Raw genomic sequence first — 20,645 nt, 5'->3', positions numbered from 1 at the left:
AGTGCTGTGACACCCTTGTAATTAATAGCTGTAGCTGAAATATCACCTGAAATATCCCCTCTCAATTAACCTATGACCTAGACCCGCACGTTTAATAAAGTACGACACCTAGCAATTTACACGATGATGATTTTATTGGATCGTGTCTCTAAGATATAGTGCCTAGGGAAATAGACACTTATCTGGGTGCTAGAGCTTTTGTGAATCTGAAGAAGCCCTGTCTTGTATACTTAATTCCTTAGCTCCTTAACTCCCATTTCAGTAACTATCGTAGCCCATATTCTAAACGCCACGCAATGCTATGCCATCCTAATAGAGTGACCTGAACGCATCTTCACTTCCCCTCCAGCTACCACCCCTCCAAGATCTGTCTAACAGCCGGCTCAACCACGCTCCTCTCCGTCCTAAACCTCGCCTCCTGCTTCATGCGCGTATAAAAAACCGGACAATCCTTACTATCGCAACCGACCTCATCCAGGGGCGCCATGCCCGCACAGCTACGACATATCCTATTAACATCCTCCAGCTTGCGCTCCTCGGCATTCAACTGCGTCTGCAACTTAACCAACGAAACCGGCGCGTTGCGGCGACACCTAGCACAAACCGAGGCCCCCTCGGCGCGCTTACTCGAGCGCGATCCGCAGACTACGCATGCCGCCGCCTTCATGTAAGACTCGAGGGTCTTTCTAGCGCCGGGGCCTTTTCCGGAGATGTCGACGCGGCGGATGCGCTGAACTTTTGGCATTTCATCGTACCACTGACGGACGTTGGCGCCCATGAGGTTGAAGATGCGCTCGAGCGGCGGGATCAGGTTCTTCGATATGTAGTACTCGGCGTCGAGCTGCAGGTGGGAATTACCTAGCAGCTCCTCTGGCGCCACACATCTATCGATAAGCCGTGCCCCGGGCGCTCCCGAGACAACCACGTAAGGCACGCGCTCGCCGTACTGGGGTTCCGCTCGGGCGTCTTCGAGCATCTTCTTTGTGCTGATCAGGGCGCCCGGTGGGGGTGGCCCTCGGTCGCTGTACGTCCCCAGCCTCACTTCTCTTGCGAAGCAGAAGTCTTGCATCGATACAGCTCCGCGCATTATTTTCTCGCATTGCTTTTGGAAATACGATTTCACTTGGCTGAGATCTGCGGTCTCGAAAAGGAGCTTGAGCGCCTTTTCTTCGATCATCTGTTCCGCAGGCGTTCCGTCTCGTCTGACTGTCTCGATACCTTTGGCGTCGAATTCGGGCTTTACTTGATCCTTGCTTTCGTACTTGTAGCCGACATAGCGCTTCTTCGCAAGCAGAACACACGGATGATAGACCTTTTCGAATTTGAGCTTGATTGGCCGGGGATTCATATCAGTGATAGCTTTGGAAATATCATTTCCAATGTCAAACGCCTGGTCTTTGGTTCTGCCTGGCAGATAGATGAATAAGCTGTCGGTATCGCCGTAGACGACTTCCGCTTTCCATTTATCCACCGAATGGATCAAGGCTATCGCTCTCTCAAGAGTCTCGCGTCCAGTCTGTACAATGCTGTCCGCGATTTCGGAGCAAGGCATACGACCCGAGAATGATGCCGACGTGTATCCGTATGTGACGTTTGCCAGGAGTTTCAGTGCGAGCTGTCTATTGTTCAAAAGCTGCTGTAAAGTTTTGTCGTCCTTGTCTTGCTTCATTCCACTCTTCACCATCACCCGCGTTTCCAAGATTTCTGTCAGCATCTTTGCTAGTAACGACTTTCTGACCTCTGGTTTGCAGTACATCATACCATTAGGCGATATGTTGATATAATCTTTAAGCAGCGCTAAGAGCCCTTCTTGTCGTTGATAATCCGCGAAACCCATCTTGCTTGTACCTCGCCAATTGACAATACGACCGAGAAATGTCGAGTAACAGTAATTATAGGCGATCATGACGCTAGGGTAAAGACTCTGAAAGTCGAGAACTACCAATGGACTGTTATAAAAGGCGCTTTGGGGCTCCATGACGAGAGGCAAGCATTCAAGCGCATTCTGTGCTCCAACCTGCTTTCTGTCCGGCGAAACTAAAACGAAGTTCTCCGGCTTCGCAATCCTAAACATGATTGACTCGACTTTGAATTGAGATCCACGGGAGAAGACAGAGAAGAAGTCCACGCCCAAAAGCCTGGCCTGTTCGCTCGTTCGTGGGATAAGCTCATTCGCCTCGAGAATCTCTATATCAAGCTTCGTTCGGGTCAAGTAGTATCGCAGGAGCTTGCTAAGGTCCCTGTGCTTACCTCCAGTATACCATCCCGTTAATGTTTGCCAGGGATAATGGGGAATTCGCCGCTGTAATAAATGCCAGACGACATTCTCCATCGTATACTGAAGTAGATTAAGCTCCGACCGCATAGCTCTCCAGATATTAATCATATGTCTCCCTGTGACTCGAATTGTCGAAGTAGTATTAAAACCCCACCGATCAGCTTCTTTTCCGAAACGCCCATACGACTGGCTTTTCATCCGCGAAAATTCGTCACATAGGTTATAATCATACTTGAATCTTGCTCGCTCGATCAGGTATCCCCATGAACTACCATGAACCTCGTATCCGGTAAGAATATCAGGATCATGCGTTCGGACTATCTCGACCATCCTGACCATCAAGTCAAGTTCCGACATCTCTTCAATGACCTCAGTCCGGACTGGGCTTTCTTTTTGCAATCTTTGTGCCAAGGATCCATCTTCGGAGAGTACTATTATGCCAGACTGTACTGACAGCGACGCACTATCGCCAGTGGCAAAGTTTTCATCTGACTTAGAACACCAGAAGATGCATTGAACCTCATCCTCTTCAGGATTTGGAAAGAACTTGCCCCGTGTGTTTACATGTATCTCTAAGCTCATCGTACTCATATACTGCGCTTCATGCTGAACGCTTGTCGATTTCTTCTTCTGGGAATACTTGAAGCCATGAGTATTCTTTGGTGTTGGGCCATCGATTTGGGACATGTAGGGTTTGAGTTCGGGATCACGAATCCTCAATTTAGGCTCTTGGGAGTTATCTGCTGTGTTCTGAAGGGCTGTCCACCAACTCTGTACTTCATCAAAGCTAGGGGGAGGTTCCGCAATTTCCCAGCTTCTTAATGAACATTCCTGGCGTAATTTTTTATAGACGCGCTCGTCTCTATCGGCATCATAAGGCGGGTCGGATTTCAACCCAAAGTTGGCGGGCGATTCCCCTGTCGGATCGAAGTCAGGAAGGTAAGGAAGAGTGTTGCCTTCGATACGAAACTCTTGGCCGGCGTATTCCCGTACTCTTTGAGGCACATCTTTCTCATTGCTGTAGAAGGCATCTTGGTATATGACGTCCGGGTGACCTAAGCTATCCATGGTCGACATAATTTCTTCAACTAAAGGCGCAGGCTGATTAAAGAGAAAGAATTGCGCCTGGGGTCGAGAGATACAGCCGATATCAATGAGCTTTCTAGCATCATCTTCTTTCGTACTGTTTGAAGTAGAACTACTAGGCCCGAGCCTCGCCGTAAGCGATGTTGAATCCCCACTCGTCTCTTCTATCGGCGTCCATGAGTCGAATGTAACATGCTTCACGGGTTCCCCGCCTTCACTTTTCTGAGAATTCGTCTGCTGGCTTAGTCGAAACTTCGTACTAGGATCGTTAGGATTTTTAACAACTGGGAAGTTAAGAGCCTGGTTTCCAGACACCTTGAGCGCGCTTTTTGATTTCGATTGTGTAGGCTGCGAAGGTTTCGTTCGGACCTCTTGGTCATCTAACCTTCCCGAAGTTGTCATGGGCACCTTTGCATTTACGCCATTGGCGTCCGCAGTATTGAGGAAGCCTACACGTCGACGCTTATGTCCCTGTTCTTTTAACAGCGACGAGGATGGGCGTTTTGTAGTTCCATTTAGATGAGCATGCTGTGAATCCCGAGGAGCTTTGCTCACCAACCCCTGTTCCCTTGCAACATCAAGTAAGGCGTTCGAAACAGGTATATGTGGTCGGCGCGCTAGACGTAAGCAACTAACGTGCACCCCATTGAAGAGCACTTCTGGACGATTCTCTTTATCTGATCCATTACTTAAGTCTGGCGACTTGTATAGACTGGTCTGGTCTGGTGAGTTGCTAGAATCTTTTCTGATATTTATATTTGGCGATTTTCTCGCTTTTAATGGACTTTCGTTGCCTAAATTCTTGACTTCCGGGACTTGAGCATTCTTTCCTAGGTCCATATTAGGGACTTTTTGCTCATCCGAGTCTTCCGGAAAGACTCCATCATCATCCAGTTCAATATCGCGAATACGGTCATCATCCACGAAAATGCTGCTGGTCGGATTCTCGTCGTCTTCAAAACGTTGGCTTGTGACACAAAGAGCAGAGTCCAGGTTTCCAGGATAGAGATCCTCAACTGATTGCAACGTAGTTTTAACAGTTGCTTCTAAGGGCAAGTTCGGTATAAAGGTATTAAAGTTGATCTTACTCCCGTCGCTTTGCTCCTGTTCTTGTCTTATCAAACCCTGAACCTGGTCCCTATATTCTTCCTCGTGTATCCACCCAGGGGGTTGCGAATGACGTGGGTCTGCGGACATAGAAACCAGCACTTCTGGAGGGAATGGGCTGCTTCCTGGTGTTTGACCCAGCATCCTTCTTTTTCGGCGTTTTGTCTCGTCTTTCCATAACCCAGCCATACTGTGAACCAGTTTCATATCGGAGGGTAAGGGATGTTTTCTCTCAACAAATTCATGGTGGAGCTGCCTCTCCTTGATCTCATGTCGATTGAGGATATCTTGGACACATATGTCCACTTCAATGGAACAATGGCTGGCACGAGGGAGATCCGCGTCGTCCGTTATGAAAGCCCGTGACACCGATTGACTGTGCCACATGTGAGGTAGTTCTGTATCGTCCTCATATCTAGGTACCGGGGCCCTGAAACAGACCTTTTGGGTTTCTATATACCCGCACCCATAAAGATTGTAATCGGTCATGAACTGCAGCAAGTATTGCAGATGTACCTCATGAGGCTGAAACTTCCGCTTCATAATGACGCCCTGTTGAAATAACTCGGCAAGCCTAGTCATAACTAGAGGGTTGAGCATGTAAATTTTGAGATAGAAGCGGTAGCCGACGTGAAAACCGTAGAATGGTATCCCCTTTACGAGAGTAATCCTCGCTACATATTTGCTCTTGCCATCATAGGCATTGCGACGGTAGCTTACGGCCAAGGCATGGTCGATAGATAGATGGAGCCGATATATATAAGCACCCACTAAGATGCCGAGTTAGAATCATAGCCACACGTAGTTCATATATGCCTTACCATCATCGGGGAGTAAGCTCCCATCATACTCGATATACAGATATGGGAAGGCTCCGTGGATATGTGCGCAAACCTTCTGGCCTGTTTCCGTTGACCCAAATACCCTAACGACTGGAACTCTAGGTTCTTTACTCAACTGAGACGGATGAACGTCATTGCGAAGCTGAGGATCATATTTGGTCGGGATAGCTTGGTAGTGGTCTATGCAATTTAGCCGCACACGGAAAACGTCCATGGCGACTTAGACATAGTAACGCCGGCGAGAATGGAGAGTGCATAGGGAATAAATGCCTATCGGAGGACTTTGCATAAGCCCAACTGAAGCATAAGTATTACACATGAAGAATATGAGGGAGCTTTGTCCTTGAATGCTATCCCTGCTTTAAAGGTAGACGCGTTGATTAAATGATGCAGTGATAGTGGACTGGTAGCGGTCGCGACGCGCTGTCATGTGCAACGTTTGTTAATATGACGTAAGTATACTGTTTTGTACATATCAATGATTTTTACATACATATATCTGAATATCCACACTATTTATTTGACTAGATACATTAGTAATCAACGAGCAGTCCGAATGGGCATCATAGCCCTTACTTCTCAGTTACGCGACATGGATAAGGACTAAAAGCTCAGCTTAATTTACATGCTACATATCACCTAGATCAAGTTGAAAATGACGATCTGCCTAAGATATAGCTTTTCCATGCACATGTGTTACTAGGTATGAACTGGCTGGTGACTGCCTTTTAGATTCAATATCCAAGCCACTGTATGACTAAGCGTAACGAACCTGATTTCCGCTATGCACAGCCACATTTTGATACGGAGATACGTACCTCAGATTATCAAAGTTCATCCATCTGCTTAATTCAATCATCAACTTCATTTTCTTAATACTTCCACGACGACGGATTTCTACATCCCATTCCTAATCTCCTCACGGGGAATTTGAACCCCTTCGTCCAACAAACCTCTCAATAATCGCAAACACAACTCTAACCATCATGCCACCACCACCTCCACCGCCGCCCTCGCGGCGCGCCGACTCCAAAGCCTCCGCCGCGTCGAAGGAAGAAAACATCTACATCCCATCCTTCATCAGCAAGCGGCCCTTCTACGCAGGTGAAGAAGGCGACGGCACAGACTACCTCGAGCATCAACGTCTACACAAGACCAAGGACGACCAATCGAAATGGTACGACCGCGGCCGCAAGCTCGGGCCAGCCGCAACCAAGTACCGCAAAGGAGCGTGCGAGAACTGCGGCGCGATGACGCACAAAGCGAAAGACTGCCTGAACCGACCGCGCGCCAAAGGGGCAAAGTGGACGGGGAGGGACATCCAAGCCGACGAGGTGGTGCAGGAGGTCGAGCTAGGCTGGGACGCCAAGCGCGATCGGTGGAACGGGTACGATCCGAAGGAGTACCGCCGCGTGGTGGAGCGGTACGAGCAGATGGACGATCTACGAAATCAGGTCTCCGGCGTCTCGAAAGATAAGGACGGGGATGGCGAGGGTGAAGGCGAGGAAGAAGGCAAGGACACGGGTGAGAAGTACGCCGAGGAGTCTGATATGGGGAGGCACCAAAGCACGGCGACGCGGCAACTGCGTATCCGTGAGGACACGGCGAAGTACCTACTTAACCTAGACCTCGAGTCCGCGAAATACGACCCCAAGACACGGACAATGGTCGACGCCGGCGCGACTGCGGATAAAGCAGCAGCTCTATTTGCCGAAGAGGGATTCCTACGCGCATCAGGCGACGCAGCTGAATTCGAGCGAGCGCAGCAATACGCGTGGGAGGCGCAAGAGAAATCCGGCGACACTCGACAGCACATGCAAGCGAACCCCACAGCTGGTGAATACTACCGCAAGAAGGAGCGTGAGGAAGCCGAGCGCAAGAAACTAGAACGGCAAAAGGCTTTAGCGGATAAGTACGGCGGCTCAACGCACGAGATGCCCGCATCGCTACGGGAAGCTGCGGTCACGGAATCAGAGCAGTTCGTCGAGTACGACGAATCCGGTCTAATCAAGGGTGCGCCAAGAGCCAGTGCGAAGTCCAAGTACACCGAAGACGTGTTCATCAACAACCATACCTCAGTATGGGGCAGCTGGTGGTCCAATTTCAAATGGGGTTACTCGTGCTGTCACTCCTTTATTAAGAATAGTTACTGCACGGGCGAGGAGGGCAAGCAGGCTTGGGAAGCGGCTGAGAAGCAAAGGATAGGCGCTAATTTGATCGAAGAGGCTCCAGTTCAGGAGGAAGAGAAAACTGTTGAAGAAAAGGCAGATGAGGCTGAACCACCACAGCAAGCCGGCAAGAAACGCACGATAGAGGAGATGAAGGGTGGTGTTTCGGAAGCCGAGCTTGACGAATACCGCAGGAAACGAGCAGCGGCAGATGACCCTATGGCGAAGTTCTTAGGGAAGGATGAGCTGGTTTGATAGTACCACCTCATAGGTGAGGTAGATTACATTAATACACAAAAGAGTCAAATCAGTAAATCACATATCACGTAGAGCATTGATTATTAAACGGTGGTGAAATTTCTTCATGCATTCCGAATCCCCTGGCCTAACGCCGTGAGGTATGATCTTGTTTCATACCGCCATAATGTAATCAGTTTTTCCCACCGCCGAATAATCCACATGATTTCATGGAAGGCGTTACATTTACTCTTCCTCTTCCTCCTCCTCGTCATCGCCACCCTTCTCGGCAGCCTTAGCCTTCTTTCTGCGAACACGGCCAGGGCGCCCGCCACCAAAGGGCGAGGTCAGAGAGAAGTCGATGTGCTTCTGGGAGTCGAGACGGACGATGAAAGACGGAACGGTGACGATCTGCTTGCCGACGCGGATGTGTCGCTGACGGATGAGGACACGGGCGTGGTGGATGGACTTGGCGAGGCCGAGCTTGTAGACACAGGTCTGGAGGCGGCGCTCCAAGAAATCCTCGACCTTAAGGGCAAGAACGTAATCGAGCTTCATGCGGGACTCATCGAGCACACCGACACGGACGAGACGGCGAATGAGAGCGTTTCCCTCGAAGAGACGCTTGGGGTCCTTCTCGTCTAGGGTAAGAAGCTGACTAAATTACGATAAATATTAGTATGGACGAAATAAATATAATGCGCGTAGAAGTTATCAGATATGGAAATGAAGAGGAAATTAGAAAAACATACCGGGCAGCACGACGAATCTTGGAGAGGGTAAGCTGGACACGCCAGACCTCACGCTTGTTTCGTAGACCATACTCTCCAACGAGCTTCAACTCGGAATCACTATATTGGCGACCATGTCAGTTTATTTTTCACAATCGACGTAAGTAGAGGCAAGCTCTAGCTCAGTGGCCGGTGATTACTGACAGACGGGCGGCCTCGAAGGGACGACGGGGGACCTTTGCGGTCTTAGAGTAAGACAAAGGCGCCATAGTTGCGACGACTCAATTGTCTTTCGGATGGTGTTGTCGAAAGAAAGGAATGAGGAAATTGAAGATGTCGTGGGATTTCGCAAAGTAAGAAAGCGAATCAGAAAAGTTGGAGGTCAAAGTTTGAATAGAAATTAAGTGGGTTTGTGGAATGGAGTAGGGCAAGTGTAGAACTAAACCCAATTTGGATGCAGTACCCCTCGCTTAATTGGCAGCTGCGCGCAGTGTACCAAGTGGGCAGTAACTTACTAACGTCCACAACCGCAATCAAGCCCCGAAAAAATTCCTAAGCGAATTTCTTGAGAAGCGACATCCATCGAGAGAAATCAATCAACTCCCATCACCAAAACAACTTTCTCTCGCCACACCACAACACCGACAAGATGGGTCACGCCGCAGGTCTACGCGCTGGCACTCGAGTACGTTTAATCCAATTCTCGACAATTTGCAATTCGTCCAGTATGGGAAGGGGACTGACAAAATTCTACAGTATGCCTTCTCTCGGAACTTCCGACAGAAGGGTATGATCCGCCTCTCTACATACCTACAACAGTACAAGTACGTTTCGACTTAGGGATATTATTCGCTGGAGAAAAACATTAACAATTGGATAGGGTTGGCGACATCGTCGATATCAAGGCAAATGGTGCAGTTCAGAAGGGGTAAGGCTTTTCCAATTCTACCGAAAATGCGATCGAATCGAATCCAGACACACGAAGACTGCGAATTTGGCGAAAATCACAATGGCTATCAAGGAACTAGAGCTGACTAGAGGAATAGTATGCCTCACAAGGTCTACCACGGAAAGACCGGTGTCGTCTACAACGTCACCAAGACCGCAGTAGGCGTCATCGTCTACAAGAAGGTCAAGCACCGGTACATCGAGAAGCGAATCAACCTCCGCATCGAGCACATCAGCCGATCCCGATCAAGAGAAGACTTCCTTAAGCGCGTCAAGCAGAACGCCGAGCTCAAGAAGAAGGCTAAGGCCGAGGGAACCACTCTCACCGTTAAGCGACAAGCCACTCAACCCCGTGAGGCGCACACCGTGTCCATGAAGGACAACCAACCCGAGACGGTGGCTCCTATCGCGTACGAGACGACCATCTAAGGAAGGGGAAGGTGGTGGATGGATGCGGCGGTCGCGTGGTGTTTCTGGGTTCTTCTGCCGGTTGCTCTTTTCTCATTGCATTAGGGGTTTTTCGCGTGGCCAGGAATCTCAATCTTCTGTGCATGGCAAGGCATGGATGGACATAGGCACTGCCTAGAGGAATGACAAAAATATACCAAATGCCAATCATGCTGCTCTGATACGTGACAGGTTTTTTATTTCTACCAAAGCGGACGGACATCTGGATTTTAACCAGGTCATAACTATGGGTGCTTGAGACTACAATCACCCACTCTACTGATTTGGAACTATATCACCTCTATGGGAGCATCTAAACCGACGTTATCATCGACTTAGATAAAAGACAAATTACTTCATTTCTAAGCAGGAATAACTTTCAAGGACCGATATACTACCTAGTATCATCAAACCAGCTTTACCTAACAGTCCCATATCGTATGTCGAAGTTTTGACATTCCCACCAGCCCATTCGTTATGCTAAAGGGGCATATCTACGCCACTGGACAATTACGGGAACGGGTGGGTGATCAGTTTCTTCCTCTTCGTCAAGAAAGCCTCTACAACATCTCACATCCATCCTGGCTCCAACCATCCAAATTCCTAGATGGCGTTCTGTTTCCGTCTGAGTAAAGCAAAGCAAGGAGACGTGCCCTCCAACGTCTAGGCTCGAAAAAATAGCCTATGATTTCATGAGAAAGGCTGTGATATAAACAGTACATCCCACCCCTTACCTACCTAGGTACGTAGGTAAAATAGAATTAATTCATTCTATCCCCCCCACACCAAAGAGTAGCGACTTAGTCCACTGATTATCTAGACCAGTCAGTTCATTGTATGCACCCGACCTTACAATCTGAAAGCAAAGCTTACGCCTAACGTCTACACCTACACTCACATCGGCAATCATAATCACTAAAGTCTCATTCATTTGTTCATTCTTAGCATTCAGCACTACCTGTTCTGCTCAGCTCTGTTCTGCCCTGCCTAGCCTAGCTCAGCTCCGCTCAGCGCATCAGGCAACGACAACAAACAAGCACACGCCCATGCTCTGCTTTTCTCCGCGACCAACATGTACACAGCCCATTTACCCAAATATGAAAAAAAAGGTATCTAGGTAAATAGCTCCCGTACATCAGCCAAGCCGAGCTTAAGTTGAGGTTATTTGCATTACCCTAACGCGCAAAGCAAAAAAGGCGCCCCCGGAATACATTCCCCCCCACATAACTTTTCAAAAGGACGGGCAGTTAGTAACTGCCCCTGTCCTAGGTAGTTGCTTACTACTACAAGTTCGGTCTCCAAGCTCTTGTCCAATCAATGGCGGTAGAGACTGGTTATTTGCTCGTTGCCTGAAGCGTTTAGAATGATAAAAATTGGTGACGATGGATTAAACCTCTTGTAGGTTCGTGAATCATGATAGCGGAGGTTATCTGCCCATGATCCGTGGTATGCTGTTCAAGGAGAAGGTACGTATTTCTGACGCCGGCAGGGGGTGTGGCAACGAGCCAAAGAAGTCGTAGGTCGAAGAGAAAAATTGTTTAAGGTACGAGGGTATATCGGAATTGATGATAGGAAAAGAGAAGAGACGTCAGTTGTAAAATCGGAATGGACGGACTATGTCCTGATGCGAGAGAAAGTGCTTGAACAGCATCTGTGATTAAAGAATCGTATTCGATATTGAAGTGTTCGAATCCGCAAATGAAGCCATCCGGAAACTCCACTATTTCCAATGCCCGAAGAAAGGATATTAATGAATGCAAGGTCTTATATGCCTGGGTATGCGCTCCCGGGTATCATGCCCCCTCCCCTTCCAGAACTTGGTCCTCCACGGGTCGACGGCAGCTGAAAGTCCGGGTTACTATTAAGAACATTCACTTCGTTTCGGCCGACCGGCTTGCGTGGCGGCATCCCTGGGTTAAACCCTTGACCAGGAGGTGGGTTCCATCGAGGGTTTATACCCCGTTGCGAGACTGACGTAAATCCCGATTGCTCAGATATCGCCGGACTTCTGGGCGGCGGTATGTCATCATAAGGCATTGGTTCCTCGTGAATGGGTTGCGGTTGTTGTGGCCTACGTGCTGGTTCAGTGAAGCGAGGATCTACATCTTCATAATAATTTCCTGTCTCGCCACTCGCCGGTTGCTGTTGTGTCGGCATGGGCGGCGGCGGTGTCCTATTGCCCATCTCTTGTGTATTGATGGGGATTTGAAGAGGTGACGGTACAGCCGAAGGTCGCATATTTCCTTGGTTCCACGCTTGTCGAGCCGGAACAAATTGGCTACTAGATAAACTTGTTAGCAATGAAACCCATTTTTATTTAATTAAACCCGATTCAGCTTACTCCTCTTGGCTATATCTGCTTCCTTCGCTCATGAATGTATCATGCCGTTGCGGTTGTGCCCCAGATGTTCTTGCTTGTTGTAGAGCTAGCATGCCGGCTACATCAGCGTCGCTGTCTCGGAGCTGATTGTTAAATTGGCCGAAGCCTTGAGGAGGATGAGCAGGACTTCCAGTGACAGCATCCATTTCCACTGCTTGCCCTACAGGAGCTTCATGGGCATCATCCATACCGGGTAACGGAGGTGGGGATTCTGCTCTAGGTAATTCACTAGCACGGTCAGGCTGATAAGCTTGGAAGCCACCTGCTTCCGCTGCGCCAGTTGGGACGCTTGGCATAGGCGGGGCATCCATCGCATATGGGCCTCCTTGAGGTGCTGGGGATATTTGTCGGGTTGGACCGTAGTCTCCATAAGCATTGGCCGGGGATGGTCGTCGGTCATAGGGCGCGCCGCCTTGGTAAGCTGGCGGCGGTGTTCTTCCACCTCTCATCATTCCGGGAGGGCCATAACCTCCACGCGGACCGTAACCTCCCCGTCCATTTGGCGGTGGTCCGTATCCACCGCGACCGGGTGGTCCGTACCCGCCTCTCCCCGGTGGCGGGCCATATCCACCCCTTCCACCTCTTCCACCAGGGGGGCCATACGGTCCATAACCTCCTCTTCCGTAACCGCCCCGTCCCCTATATCCAGCCGGAGGACCACCACGGCCTCTTGAGTTCATACTTTCAAAAGACGGCCCTCGTCGCATGGCATAACTTTCTTGGGGTTGATCTATGGGGTTGCCGTACTGATCCCTTGCTACCGAGGTGTTCGAGCCAGATCGCTGGGGTACATTATACGTAGTACCGGACATACTAGTATCGACAGCGGCCCCATTCGGGGACCTATCAGAAGGAGACCTAGCGGTTAGAGGTATACGCTCGTCGCTACTACGATCGTCCTTCTTCTCATAGGAAGCAAACTGGGCTATCTTATCCGCTGGTCCGTTTGCCCCGCTAACGACAGGAACAGTCGGCTGCCTTGAAATAGTTGTAGTAGAAGGTGCCACATCATCCTGGGCTTGGCGATTGTAGTAATTCTCCCCACTCATCTCGGCATTCTCTGCAATTCGCCTCTTTCTTGCTTTTCTGCTAACCAAAGTGCGGCGCATAGCACACGAAACAATGAAACTAAGGAATACAAGTATGGTAGCAGCTAAGACAATGTAGGAGCCCCATGCCATATGAGGAACGAAAAGTAAGACGTCGATTAGAAAGGCGAGAAGGCATACTAAAAATGTAATGATGCCGAAGATGAAGAGAAGCAACAAATAACGAGAAGAATGTGAAGGTGAATGAAGGTGGGCGACTATGGCAAGAATCAACATCACTAGGGTAAGAAGGCATGCAACTGGGTGGACCACGAGGATGGCGGATAACGTCGTCCGTGTCCCAGCGGGTAAGTCAAAAGTGGCCGAGTCTGCCTGAGAAAAGAGTTTCGCTATCAATATGTTAGTTATGGTCTGCAACAGTCCTTCGCGAAAAGGATGATGACAAAGATAGGGTTAGACATACATGTATCATATCCAATTTCTATCGGACTACACTTGTTGGTGCTATCGCAATAACCGAAGACTCCAAAGCTGACGCCTTTGTAGGTACCAAGAGGGATCGCTTTAATAATAGGAGTCGACAGAACCGCAAGCAACAACATGGCGAATGCTGCAAAAAGCAACACCGTCAGAGGTGTAGCCGGTCGCAACATGATGGCGGCTTAGGAGCGTGCGCCGACTCGGACGAGTCGCGACGCCGTAGAGATTGTCGTCGCCTTCGTTGGATCGGAATTCGAGACCTGTGGACCTAAATCTTAAAGGTAATAATATGTTTGCGCATACGAGGGTTTCCAATTGAAGTAAACGGATCTCGACGGTGACGACATGTAGAACGATCGGGACTCTCGAAAATTAGGCGGCGTCGTAATTTGATGTTGTTTCGTTATAGAAATGTTGCTCGCCGTTCGTCCATGAACACTCGATAACCAAATACGCGAACTCGTTCCACAATTTCCTAATTTCCTCCTTCTAAGACCTCCGAAACCTCTTGGACCCTGTTCTTCTATTGTTAAAATAAAAACCAAAATATCGTCTACCTAACACGCTTTCCAGAAACGAGTGACTAAAGGTATTCAAGGACAATATCGATCGAAGTGGCGGGATTGGATTGCCTAGGTGCTGGCTCGATGTCGGTGGCAGTGCCAGTGGTGACGAAGAGTTGAAATCGAGAAGTCGACTTGAGAAGTCGAGTTGATTGGGTTGATTGGAAGGAAGAGCGTCTGTAAGATTGCTTGGGTGGGTGGGACGAGACCGTGATTGCAAAGCGGAAAGTGGAAAGGGTACAAATTACTTACATGCGGGTGGGTCAGCATGGAAGAACAAAGGGGGGACTTTACTAGGGACCGCACGCAATTGATTTGGTGATCTTGCTGGTCTGGATTTGACAACCCTTGTATTCTTCTTGTATACCCCTGCCAATGTGATTAAAAGAGTGGCTTAGCGCACTATTAGCCCTGTTAGCCCACCTGCCCACGCACTCCCCTACGTTGAAGCGTCAGAAGCGTTAGAAGGCGCCTTGACTGTGGATACCGTACCTGCCTAGAAGACTAGCAGAGCTTGTTACTGCTAATAGGGAACTGGGCTGTTAGGGCTAGCGGCCGGGGCTAATCGGGGAACGAGCCCTGAAGTAACTAGAAGTCTTAACTAAAAGATCTAGTGAACAAGCACTAGAGTTGCTAAATTAGGTGATTGACTTGATACACGTTACTGGGCAGCTGGGTACTTCACTTCTTGATTTATTCAACATTGAATCCTTCGGTATTTACAGCGTACACACTACCTATTACAGAGCATATCCTAGATATCTCAATCGGTTCTAGACTTCGTCATCATGAATACACGTACAACGCCGATAAGAACTGTCATATACCACCGAGTTCTACAGTAGCGTATGCGAGAAACCCACCACTACGCCGTAGCTCGGTGATAAATCCTGAGCGACTCAACTGCAAACATAGCCCCGTCTGATATTAACAAAAAGCAACATGACATCCATACGTCCGCGCAAACAGGGCATAGCATCACAGCCTAACGGGACAGCAAGTTTAAAAGCAACCTACCTAGTCAGGTGGCGTTTTTACCCAACATACATGTCTTTCCGTCTTCGTCTCCAAGTTTGAGGGAAATATTCATGTCAAATGACGTTAAAATCAAGCAGCCGATTATGATTATCATGACGATAATTGTATGCGATGCTGTGCTTCGACAAGCCGGAAAACGGTGCCGTCTTGGTACCTATTATAACCACAGGACAGTGACAGATAACGCAGATACACAGGCAGACGAGTCAGCGCCTGAGTTCCGTCTGAAGCGAACGTCGGAATAAGGCTTCCCTACCTGGGCGGCTCCCGTCACCGCACGTCGTATTGATGCGATGAGCTGGCAGCCAGTAGCTTATCCGTAACTTAGAAAGCCGAAGTGCTGCAGCCCTCCAGATAGGCTAAACTTGAGTATCACGGGATTTTCCGTTGACGTATCTGGTGCTTTGACTGTCGGAGAATACTCAGCCGGGCATATGACAACCTACTCACGATGTTATGTTGCATTCTATTAGATTCAGGGTCTCTGAGGCAAGCGGTATAAGTATGAACCAAATAGATGATATAAACGGTTATTAACTGCATTATCCACCAAGCACAAACTCGCCCGATACACACCGTAAGATGTACGATGCAAGGCTCTAGAGAACAGAGCTTAAAATGACTATTGGCAAACTACAAGGACTAAGAATAACCTTATCATCGGTTCTTGAACCTTTACGTAGGCCAACAACCAAGATATACAAAGGTAGCTCAAAGAAGAAGGTCGGCGAAAAGAAGAATAAATCGATCGACAAGAAGATGGGATTATGTCTTTTACGAATCAATCCACCAATAGTAGCAATTGGATAGGTTAAGCCACAGATATGATTCAACGAACCAGGACTTATCATATACCTCATACAAAGAAGCAAACATATTCTATTCCTGTAATACCTACCTAGTAGCGTCGGTAATTCGAGGGAAATTGTCATTTCTAACCTGGGAAGGGAATGATTTACTTAGACTGATCTTAGCCATCTCAAGTCTGGTAAACCTTGAATCGTTCCCATCCACCTACGAAACAACTTGAGCATCCAATGGATTCATAGGTTGATCACGAACCACAACTTATGATATCTGATAGAGATATGCCTAGAGCATGCCAATACCGGTATAGTTAGGTATTAAATCCAAAGCATTACTCGGTCGAGGCTTTAACGTTGAGTTCTTTCTCATAGGAGTCTCTTTACCATCATGAAGAACCTAAACTTTAGGTGCCAAGGTAATTGACAGAAAATAGTCTTTCATACGAAGTGAACCAACCAGAATAGAGAGTCATATGGATCAAAACATGATGAACTATGAAAAGAAATCCTAGAAGTTTGACCATTGAACAAAAAGTGGCCATCTATCCTGGTAGTAAATGATCGTGGAGAAGCGCTCGACTTCATCGATGGTACGGTACTTCTCAATCGGAGATTCTGATTTGCGCTTGAATTCGAGGAAGAACCCAGCGAAGCGCGTTTCGTAATGCGTAAGCTTTCTCAAACTTCCAGGGATCCTAGACCAAACTTGTGATCTACGCTGCTACAGCATATCGTTGGCTTCTAATGCAGAGCCTCAGATTACAGGGGACAGCCATCAAGCGGCTGAAGAGTTTAGGTTTCATGAAACTAGATTCTAATTTTTGGTTATTAAGAACAAGTTTGTACGACTTTTGCGAACTATACGAATGGTTCTTTCCATCTTTCGGTCTTAGAAAAACTTGCGGACATTTAATTGTAGTTTCTCCGATATAGTGGGGAATATGTACCTAGGCTGATCTTCAGCTTTCTAATACATATTTCAAGTACCTACCTCCAATCAATAGTCGCTGGTTATCACCTGAGATGCATAGGTAGGAATTGAAGTTGGGCTCAAAGAATACACCATATATTATGAGAAATTCACCTACTTCGGAAAAGAGAGGGCGCCGCGATCATTAAATATGAAGCATCCATAGAAACTCAATTGAAGATTATATAATATAGGGTTACCTAATCGAGAATCGGACCCGACGGCGAAACGGGTCAAAGGATCTCCGACTCTTGGCACAAGAACGGCGGACTCGGCGTCAACGGAGATAAAAAACCAAATAAAGATAAAGAAAAAAAGCATCTTTCGTCATCGATGTCAGCCCGTAGCTTCCCTACCTGCGTGACTGCCTACACGCAAATTATTCCCACCCCGTAACCACTTGGCACCTTCCAAGTATGAAATAATACATACATAGGTAGTCCGTTCGTCATAACCCGTAGCAGGTAGTCTCATAGTAGGAAATCGAGATTCCCTTCATGTACCACAAGCGGCCGGAAGCTTGTCTGAAGCCCGTCACGTGTGGCAGCTAACCTGCCCGCTCATCCGGGGTCATGTTCCGCAACGGAGCAGCGAGGCTCGCCCGCCAAGCGCGGCATGGCGGCATCGCTATCGAGTCTCGCGCCTTCGCCCGGCGCATCGGCCAATCCCGGTCCGCCTCCTTCGAGCCCCTGCGTCCGCCCTCCCCCGCCTCCCTCGGCAAGCCGAAAGCTGCCCGCGAGTTCAAGCGTACACGAAGATGGGGCCGTCGTCTGCTTGTCGTCTCGCTGGTTACGGGTGTTGCCTACGAGATCGATAACTATGCCTTCGCGAAGGGGGTCGGTCGATCCCTACTTACTTTCGGCACGGGCCTGCTCGTCGCCCTCGACTATAAGATCAATTTCCGCGCTGAGCCTATCTTTGGGGGCTCTATCGAGGACTTGCACCGCCGGAGCGCAGAACGGTTATTCGAGCTTCTGAGGTCGAACGGCGGGTTGTATCTTAAGATCGGTCAGGCTATTGCGATGCAGAGCGCGGTCCTGCCGCCGGAGTTTCAGAAGATGTTTGCGAGGATGTTTGACGATGCGCCGCAGGACGAGTGGAAAGAAGTTGAAAAGGTTATTCGTAAGGACTTTGGGGGGAAGAGTGTGGAGGAGGTGTTTGGGGTTAGTTTTACGGGCGAGGAGGGGAAGGGGTTGATGGAACGGAGGGCGAGGGCTAGTGCGAGTGTTGCGCAGGTTCACTGGGCGAGGCTGCCTGATGGGAGGGAGGTCGCGGTTAAGTTGCAGAAGCCAGAGATCGCGAAACAGGTCGGTTGGGATCTGTGGGCTTTCAAGTAAGTCCCTTGAAATTGGCATTGTGGGAGATGCGCTGACCGGCGAGGTAGAGTCGTAATGCGGATTTACACATGGTGGTTCGATCTCCCGTTATACAGCTTGGTACCTTTTATCACGGAACGGCTGTTACTGGAAACGGATTTCGAAGCTGAGGCTAAGAATTCGGAGATGATGCGGCAACTCGTTAACTCGGAGCCTAGCCTTAAGGGCAGAGTATATATCCCACAAGTCTACCCGGAGTTCACGACGAGACGAGTCCTAGTCACAGAATGGATCGAAGGTGTTAGGCTCTGGGATAAGAAGGCAACGGGTGGTCGTTGGCTGGGAGGGTCTGGGTCTGCTGGTGTTCACGGCGCTCAGTTACAGTTTAACCAGTCTGATTGGGAGGCAGCACGACGAGAGCTGCGAGAGAATCCCTTTAAAGAAAAGTTGAAGCCTGATCGAGATACCTGGAAAGGACGAAATGGAAAAGGCGGGTTGGGGTTGTCTAGTAAGGAGGTCATGACCACGATGGTAGATCTCTTTTCTGCTCGGTATGTATGAGACGGTCCTTGCCCCTGGATGCTATTTTCAATTTTGAGTTTATGCTGACTTGGGGGTAGTGAGTAACTAATACCTCCTATTCTCTCCCGACTTACCAGGCTTAGAAACAACCTTAGAAACTAACATATCGCAGAGATATTCAAATGGGGTGTCGTCCACTGTGATCCCCACCCAGGCAATATTTTCATAAGACGTTTACCGTCAGGAAAAGCTGAATTAGTCCTCATCGATCACGGACTCTACGTTTATATGTCACCTAAGTTTAAGCACCAATATGCTCTATTCTGGAAGTCGCTCATGACGTTTGACAACGAGACGATTGCCGAAATCACGAAGGACTGGGGCGTCAACGCGCCCGATTTATTTGCAAGCGCAACGCTCATGCGCCCTTATGAGGGAGGTGATCAAAGCACGAGAGGCCATATCATGAAAGAACTCAAGGGTAAAACGCCTTCTGAGCGACATTATGAAGCCCAACAGCGAATGAAGCAGGGCATTCGCGAGATACTGTCGGACGAGGAGAAATGGCCCAAGGAGCTCATCTTTATCGGTCGCAACATGCGTATCGTGCAGGTACATATTCTTTTGTTTATACCTGTAATCCATTTTGTTGAGCTCAACCAACTGACACGTCATTTTCAGGGTAATAACCAATTCATGGGATCTCCCGTTAATCGTGTTAAAATGATGGGCAATTGGGCAAGTAGGAGCTTGTTCCAAGACCCGAATCTTCCGTGGCGGGAACGCATGACCAATATGTGGCAACATCTCCTCTTCAAGACAGTACTGTTCGCTACCGATGTGGCGTTCTACACATTTAAATTTAGACAGTGGCTTGGATGGGGAGGCGGGATGGAGGATGAAGTCGAGGCTCGCATGAGAGACATGGCGAAAGACTTTGGCGTCGAGTTACAACATGAGGTTTTCGAGGGCTGAGTCCTAGATTTAGAAGACATGACATCTCTGCTAACTAAATACCACGTAGAATCATAAAACCATAGACGGATTGGGGGCTGATGACTGCATATAAAGCATACGGCCGGTTTGTACTATAGTGTAGAGTACTACGAAATCCCTTAAGGGATTATATGTTCACCTCATAAATTGTACAGGCAGCGAGTTAAAAGTGAAAATTTCCTTATACATATATGATAAAGTGATGAAGGGCTTTTGCATTTTTTTTATATTGTGGCATTATACTATTTTTGGAGGAATGTTCCTACAAGGGACAAACGGTGATATGAACTGGTATATGTAAGATATATAGCCCTTAGGGAGCCTTACAGAAACGGAGTAGTTTGGTTGGTTCTCGAGGCGGTTACCCAACCTATCCTAGCGATGTCTTGGTCGGATCGAGGCATATACCTGTATCGAGATCGTGGACATTTCATATATGATAGGATATTGGATTAGGATCATTAGACGTTGGTAGCCGAGACAAACTACGTGTACCCGATTCTGCAAGGAATTTGCTAGCAGAAGCCGCACGTGGAGGAGAGCCCACTCGATCCCACGCGGGTACTGGTTGGAGAATTTCTAGTTGGGCTGGTTACTAGTGGTGTTTTAATGCAGGTTACCGTGTGGCTGTTCGTGTAAACTCCTACGGTAAGTAAACAAGTTTGGCGTGCCGTTGGGATC

The 20,645-nt window shown here is 48.5% G+C and overlaps 6 protein-coding genes across 6 annotated transcripts; 3 read left to right on the top strand and 3 right to left on the bottom strand.

The window, feature by feature from the left end:
• Positions 1–56: 56 nt before the first annotated feature.
• Positions 57–5,644, bottom strand: GGS22DRAFT_199536 (uncharacterized protein). Its single transcript, XM_047966302.1, has 2 exons — positions 5,293–5,644; positions 57–5,241 (listed from the first exon to the last, which is right to left on the bottom strand). The coding sequence occupies exons 1-2, from the start codon at positions 5,525–5,527 to the stop codon at positions 350–352; spliced, it is 5,127 nt and encodes a 1,708-aa protein (XP_047820061.1). The 5' UTR covers positions 5,528–5,644; the 3' UTR covers positions 57–349.
• Positions 5,645–6,169: 525 nt separating this feature from the next.
• On the top strand, positions 6,170–7,773 carry GGS22DRAFT_160303 (Pre-mRNA splicing Prp18-interacting factor-domain-containing protein). The gene has a single exon (XM_047960905.1). The coding sequence runs from the start codon at positions 6,300–6,302 to the stop codon at positions 7,734–7,736; it is 1,437 nt and encodes a 478-aa protein (XP_047820060.1). The 5' UTR covers positions 6,170–6,299; the 3' UTR covers positions 7,737–7,773.
• Positions 7,774–7,819: 46 nt separating this feature from the next.
• On the bottom strand, positions 7,820–8,828 carry GGS22DRAFT_160302 (uncharacterized protein). The gene is made up of 3 exons (XM_047960904.1): positions 8,654–8,828; positions 8,471–8,569; positions 7,820–8,376 (listed from the first exon to the last, which is right to left on the bottom strand). The coding sequence occupies exons 1-3, from the start codon at positions 8,716–8,718 to the stop codon at positions 7,965–7,967; spliced, it is 576 nt and encodes a 191-aa protein (XP_047820059.1). The 5' UTR covers positions 8,719–8,828; the 3' UTR covers positions 7,820–7,964.
• Positions 8,829–8,966: 138 nt separating this feature from the next.
• On the top strand, positions 8,967–10,013 carry GGS22DRAFT_160299 (ribosomal protein L21e-domain-containing protein). The gene is made up of 4 exons (XM_047960903.1): positions 8,967–9,134; positions 9,206–9,273; positions 9,330–9,377; positions 9,496–10,013. The coding sequence occupies exons 1-4, from the start codon at positions 9,099–9,101 to the stop codon at positions 9,824–9,826; spliced, it is 483 nt and encodes a 160-aa protein (XP_047820058.1). The 5' UTR covers positions 8,967–9,098; the 3' UTR covers positions 9,827–10,013.
• A 1,178-nt stretch (positions 10,014–11,191) lies between these two features.
• Positions 11,192–14,084, bottom strand: GGS22DRAFT_126111 (pali-domain-containing protein). Its single transcript, XM_047958345.1, has 3 exons — positions 13,737–14,084; positions 12,186–13,662; positions 11,192–12,125 (listed from the first exon to the last, which is right to left on the bottom strand). The coding sequence occupies exons 1-3, from the start codon at positions 13,924–13,926 to the stop codon at positions 11,609–11,611; spliced, it is 2,184 nt and encodes a 727-aa protein (XP_047820057.1). The 5' UTR covers positions 13,927–14,084; the 3' UTR covers positions 11,192–11,608.
• Positions 14,085–17,472: 3,388 nt separating this feature from the next.
• Positions 17,473–20,121, top strand: GGS22DRAFT_160295 (ABC1-domain-containing protein). The gene is made up of 4 exons (XM_047960902.1): positions 17,473–18,463; positions 18,515–18,996; positions 19,141–19,580; positions 19,650–20,121. The coding sequence occupies exons 1-4, from the start codon at positions 17,703–17,705 to the stop codon at positions 19,941–19,943; spliced, it is 1,977 nt and encodes a 658-aa protein (XP_047820056.1). The 5' UTR covers positions 17,473–17,702; the 3' UTR covers positions 19,944–20,121.
• Positions 20,122–20,645: the final 524 nt, after the last annotated feature.

This window comes from Annulohypoxylon maeteangense (genome assembly GCF_022496945.1).
Source record: "Annulohypoxylon maeteangense strain CBS 123835 unplaced genomic scaffold GGS22scaffold_6, whole genome shotgun sequence".
In the NCBI taxonomy this organism is placed as follows: domain Eukaryota; kingdom Fungi; phylum Ascomycota; class Sordariomycetes; order Xylariales; family Hypoxylaceae; genus Annulohypoxylon; species Annulohypoxylon maeteangense.
Note: the sequence above shows the minus strand (reverse complement) of the source record. Positions and strands in the feature narration are given on the sequence as shown.

Excerpts from the sequence above, each read along its gene's own strand:
- GGS22DRAFT_160295 (XM_047960902.1), top strand. The coding sequence starts at position 17,703 with ATGTTCCGCAACGGAGCAGCGAGGCTCGCCCGCCAAGCGCGGCATGGC. Across the intron at positions 18,464-18,514 it reads TGGGATCTGTGGGCTTTCAA|AGTCGTAATGCGGATTTACA; the intron begins GTAAGTCCCTTG and ends CCGGCGAGGTAG. Across the intron at positions 18,997-19,140 it reads GGTAGATCTCTTTTCTGCTC|AGATATTCAAATGGGGTGTC; the intron begins GGTATGTATGAG and ends AACATATCGCAG.
- GGS22DRAFT_160299 (XM_047960903.1), top strand. The coding sequence starts at position 9,099 with ATGGGTCACGCCGCAGGTCTACGCGCTGGCACTCGA. Across the intron at positions 9,135-9,205 it reads GTCTACGCGCTGGCACTCGA|TATGCCTTCTCTCGGAACTT; the intron begins GTACGTTTAATC and ends AAAATTCTACAG. Across the intron at positions 9,274-9,329 it reads ACATACCTACAACAGTACAA|GGTTGGCGACATCGTCGATA; the intron begins GTACGTTTCGAC and ends ACAATTGGATAG.
- GGS22DRAFT_160303 (XM_047960905.1), top strand. The coding sequence starts at position 6,300 with ATGCCACCACCACCTCCACCGCCGCCCTCGCGGCGCGCCGACTCCAAA.
- GGS22DRAFT_199536 (XM_047966302.1), bottom strand. The coding sequence starts at position 5,527 with ATGGACGTTTTCCGTGTGCGGCTAAATTGCATAGACCACTACCAAGCT. Across the intron at positions 5,242-5,292 it reads GAGCTTACTCCCCGATGATG|TGGGTGCTTATATATATCGG; the intron begins GTAAGGCATATA and ends TCGGCATCTTAG.
- GGS22DRAFT_126111 (XM_047958345.1), bottom strand. The coding sequence starts at position 13,926 with ATGTTGCGACCGGCTACACCTCTGACGGTGTTGCTTTTTGCAGCATTC. Across the intron at positions 13,663-13,736 it reads AGAAATTGGATATGATACAT|CGAAACTCTTTTCTCAGGCA; the intron begins GTATGTCTAACC and ends ACATATTGATAG. Across the intron at positions 12,126-12,185 it reads AGCAGATATAGCCAAGAGGA|TAGCCAATTTGTTCCGGCTC; the intron begins GTAAGCTGAATC and ends AAGTTTATCTAG.
- GGS22DRAFT_160302 (XM_047960904.1), bottom strand. The coding sequence starts at position 8,718 with ATGGCGCCTTTGTCTTACTCTAAGACCGCAAAGGTCCCCCGTCGTCCC. Across the intron at positions 8,570-8,653 it reads CCCTTCGAGGCCGCCCGTCT|TGATTCCGAGTTGAAGCTCG; the intron begins GTCAGTAATCAC and ends TCGCCAATATAG. Across the intron at positions 8,377-8,470 it reads AAGATTCGTCGTGCTGCCCG|TCAGCTTCTTACCCTAGACG; the intron begins GTATGTTTTTCT and ends ATCGTAATTTAG.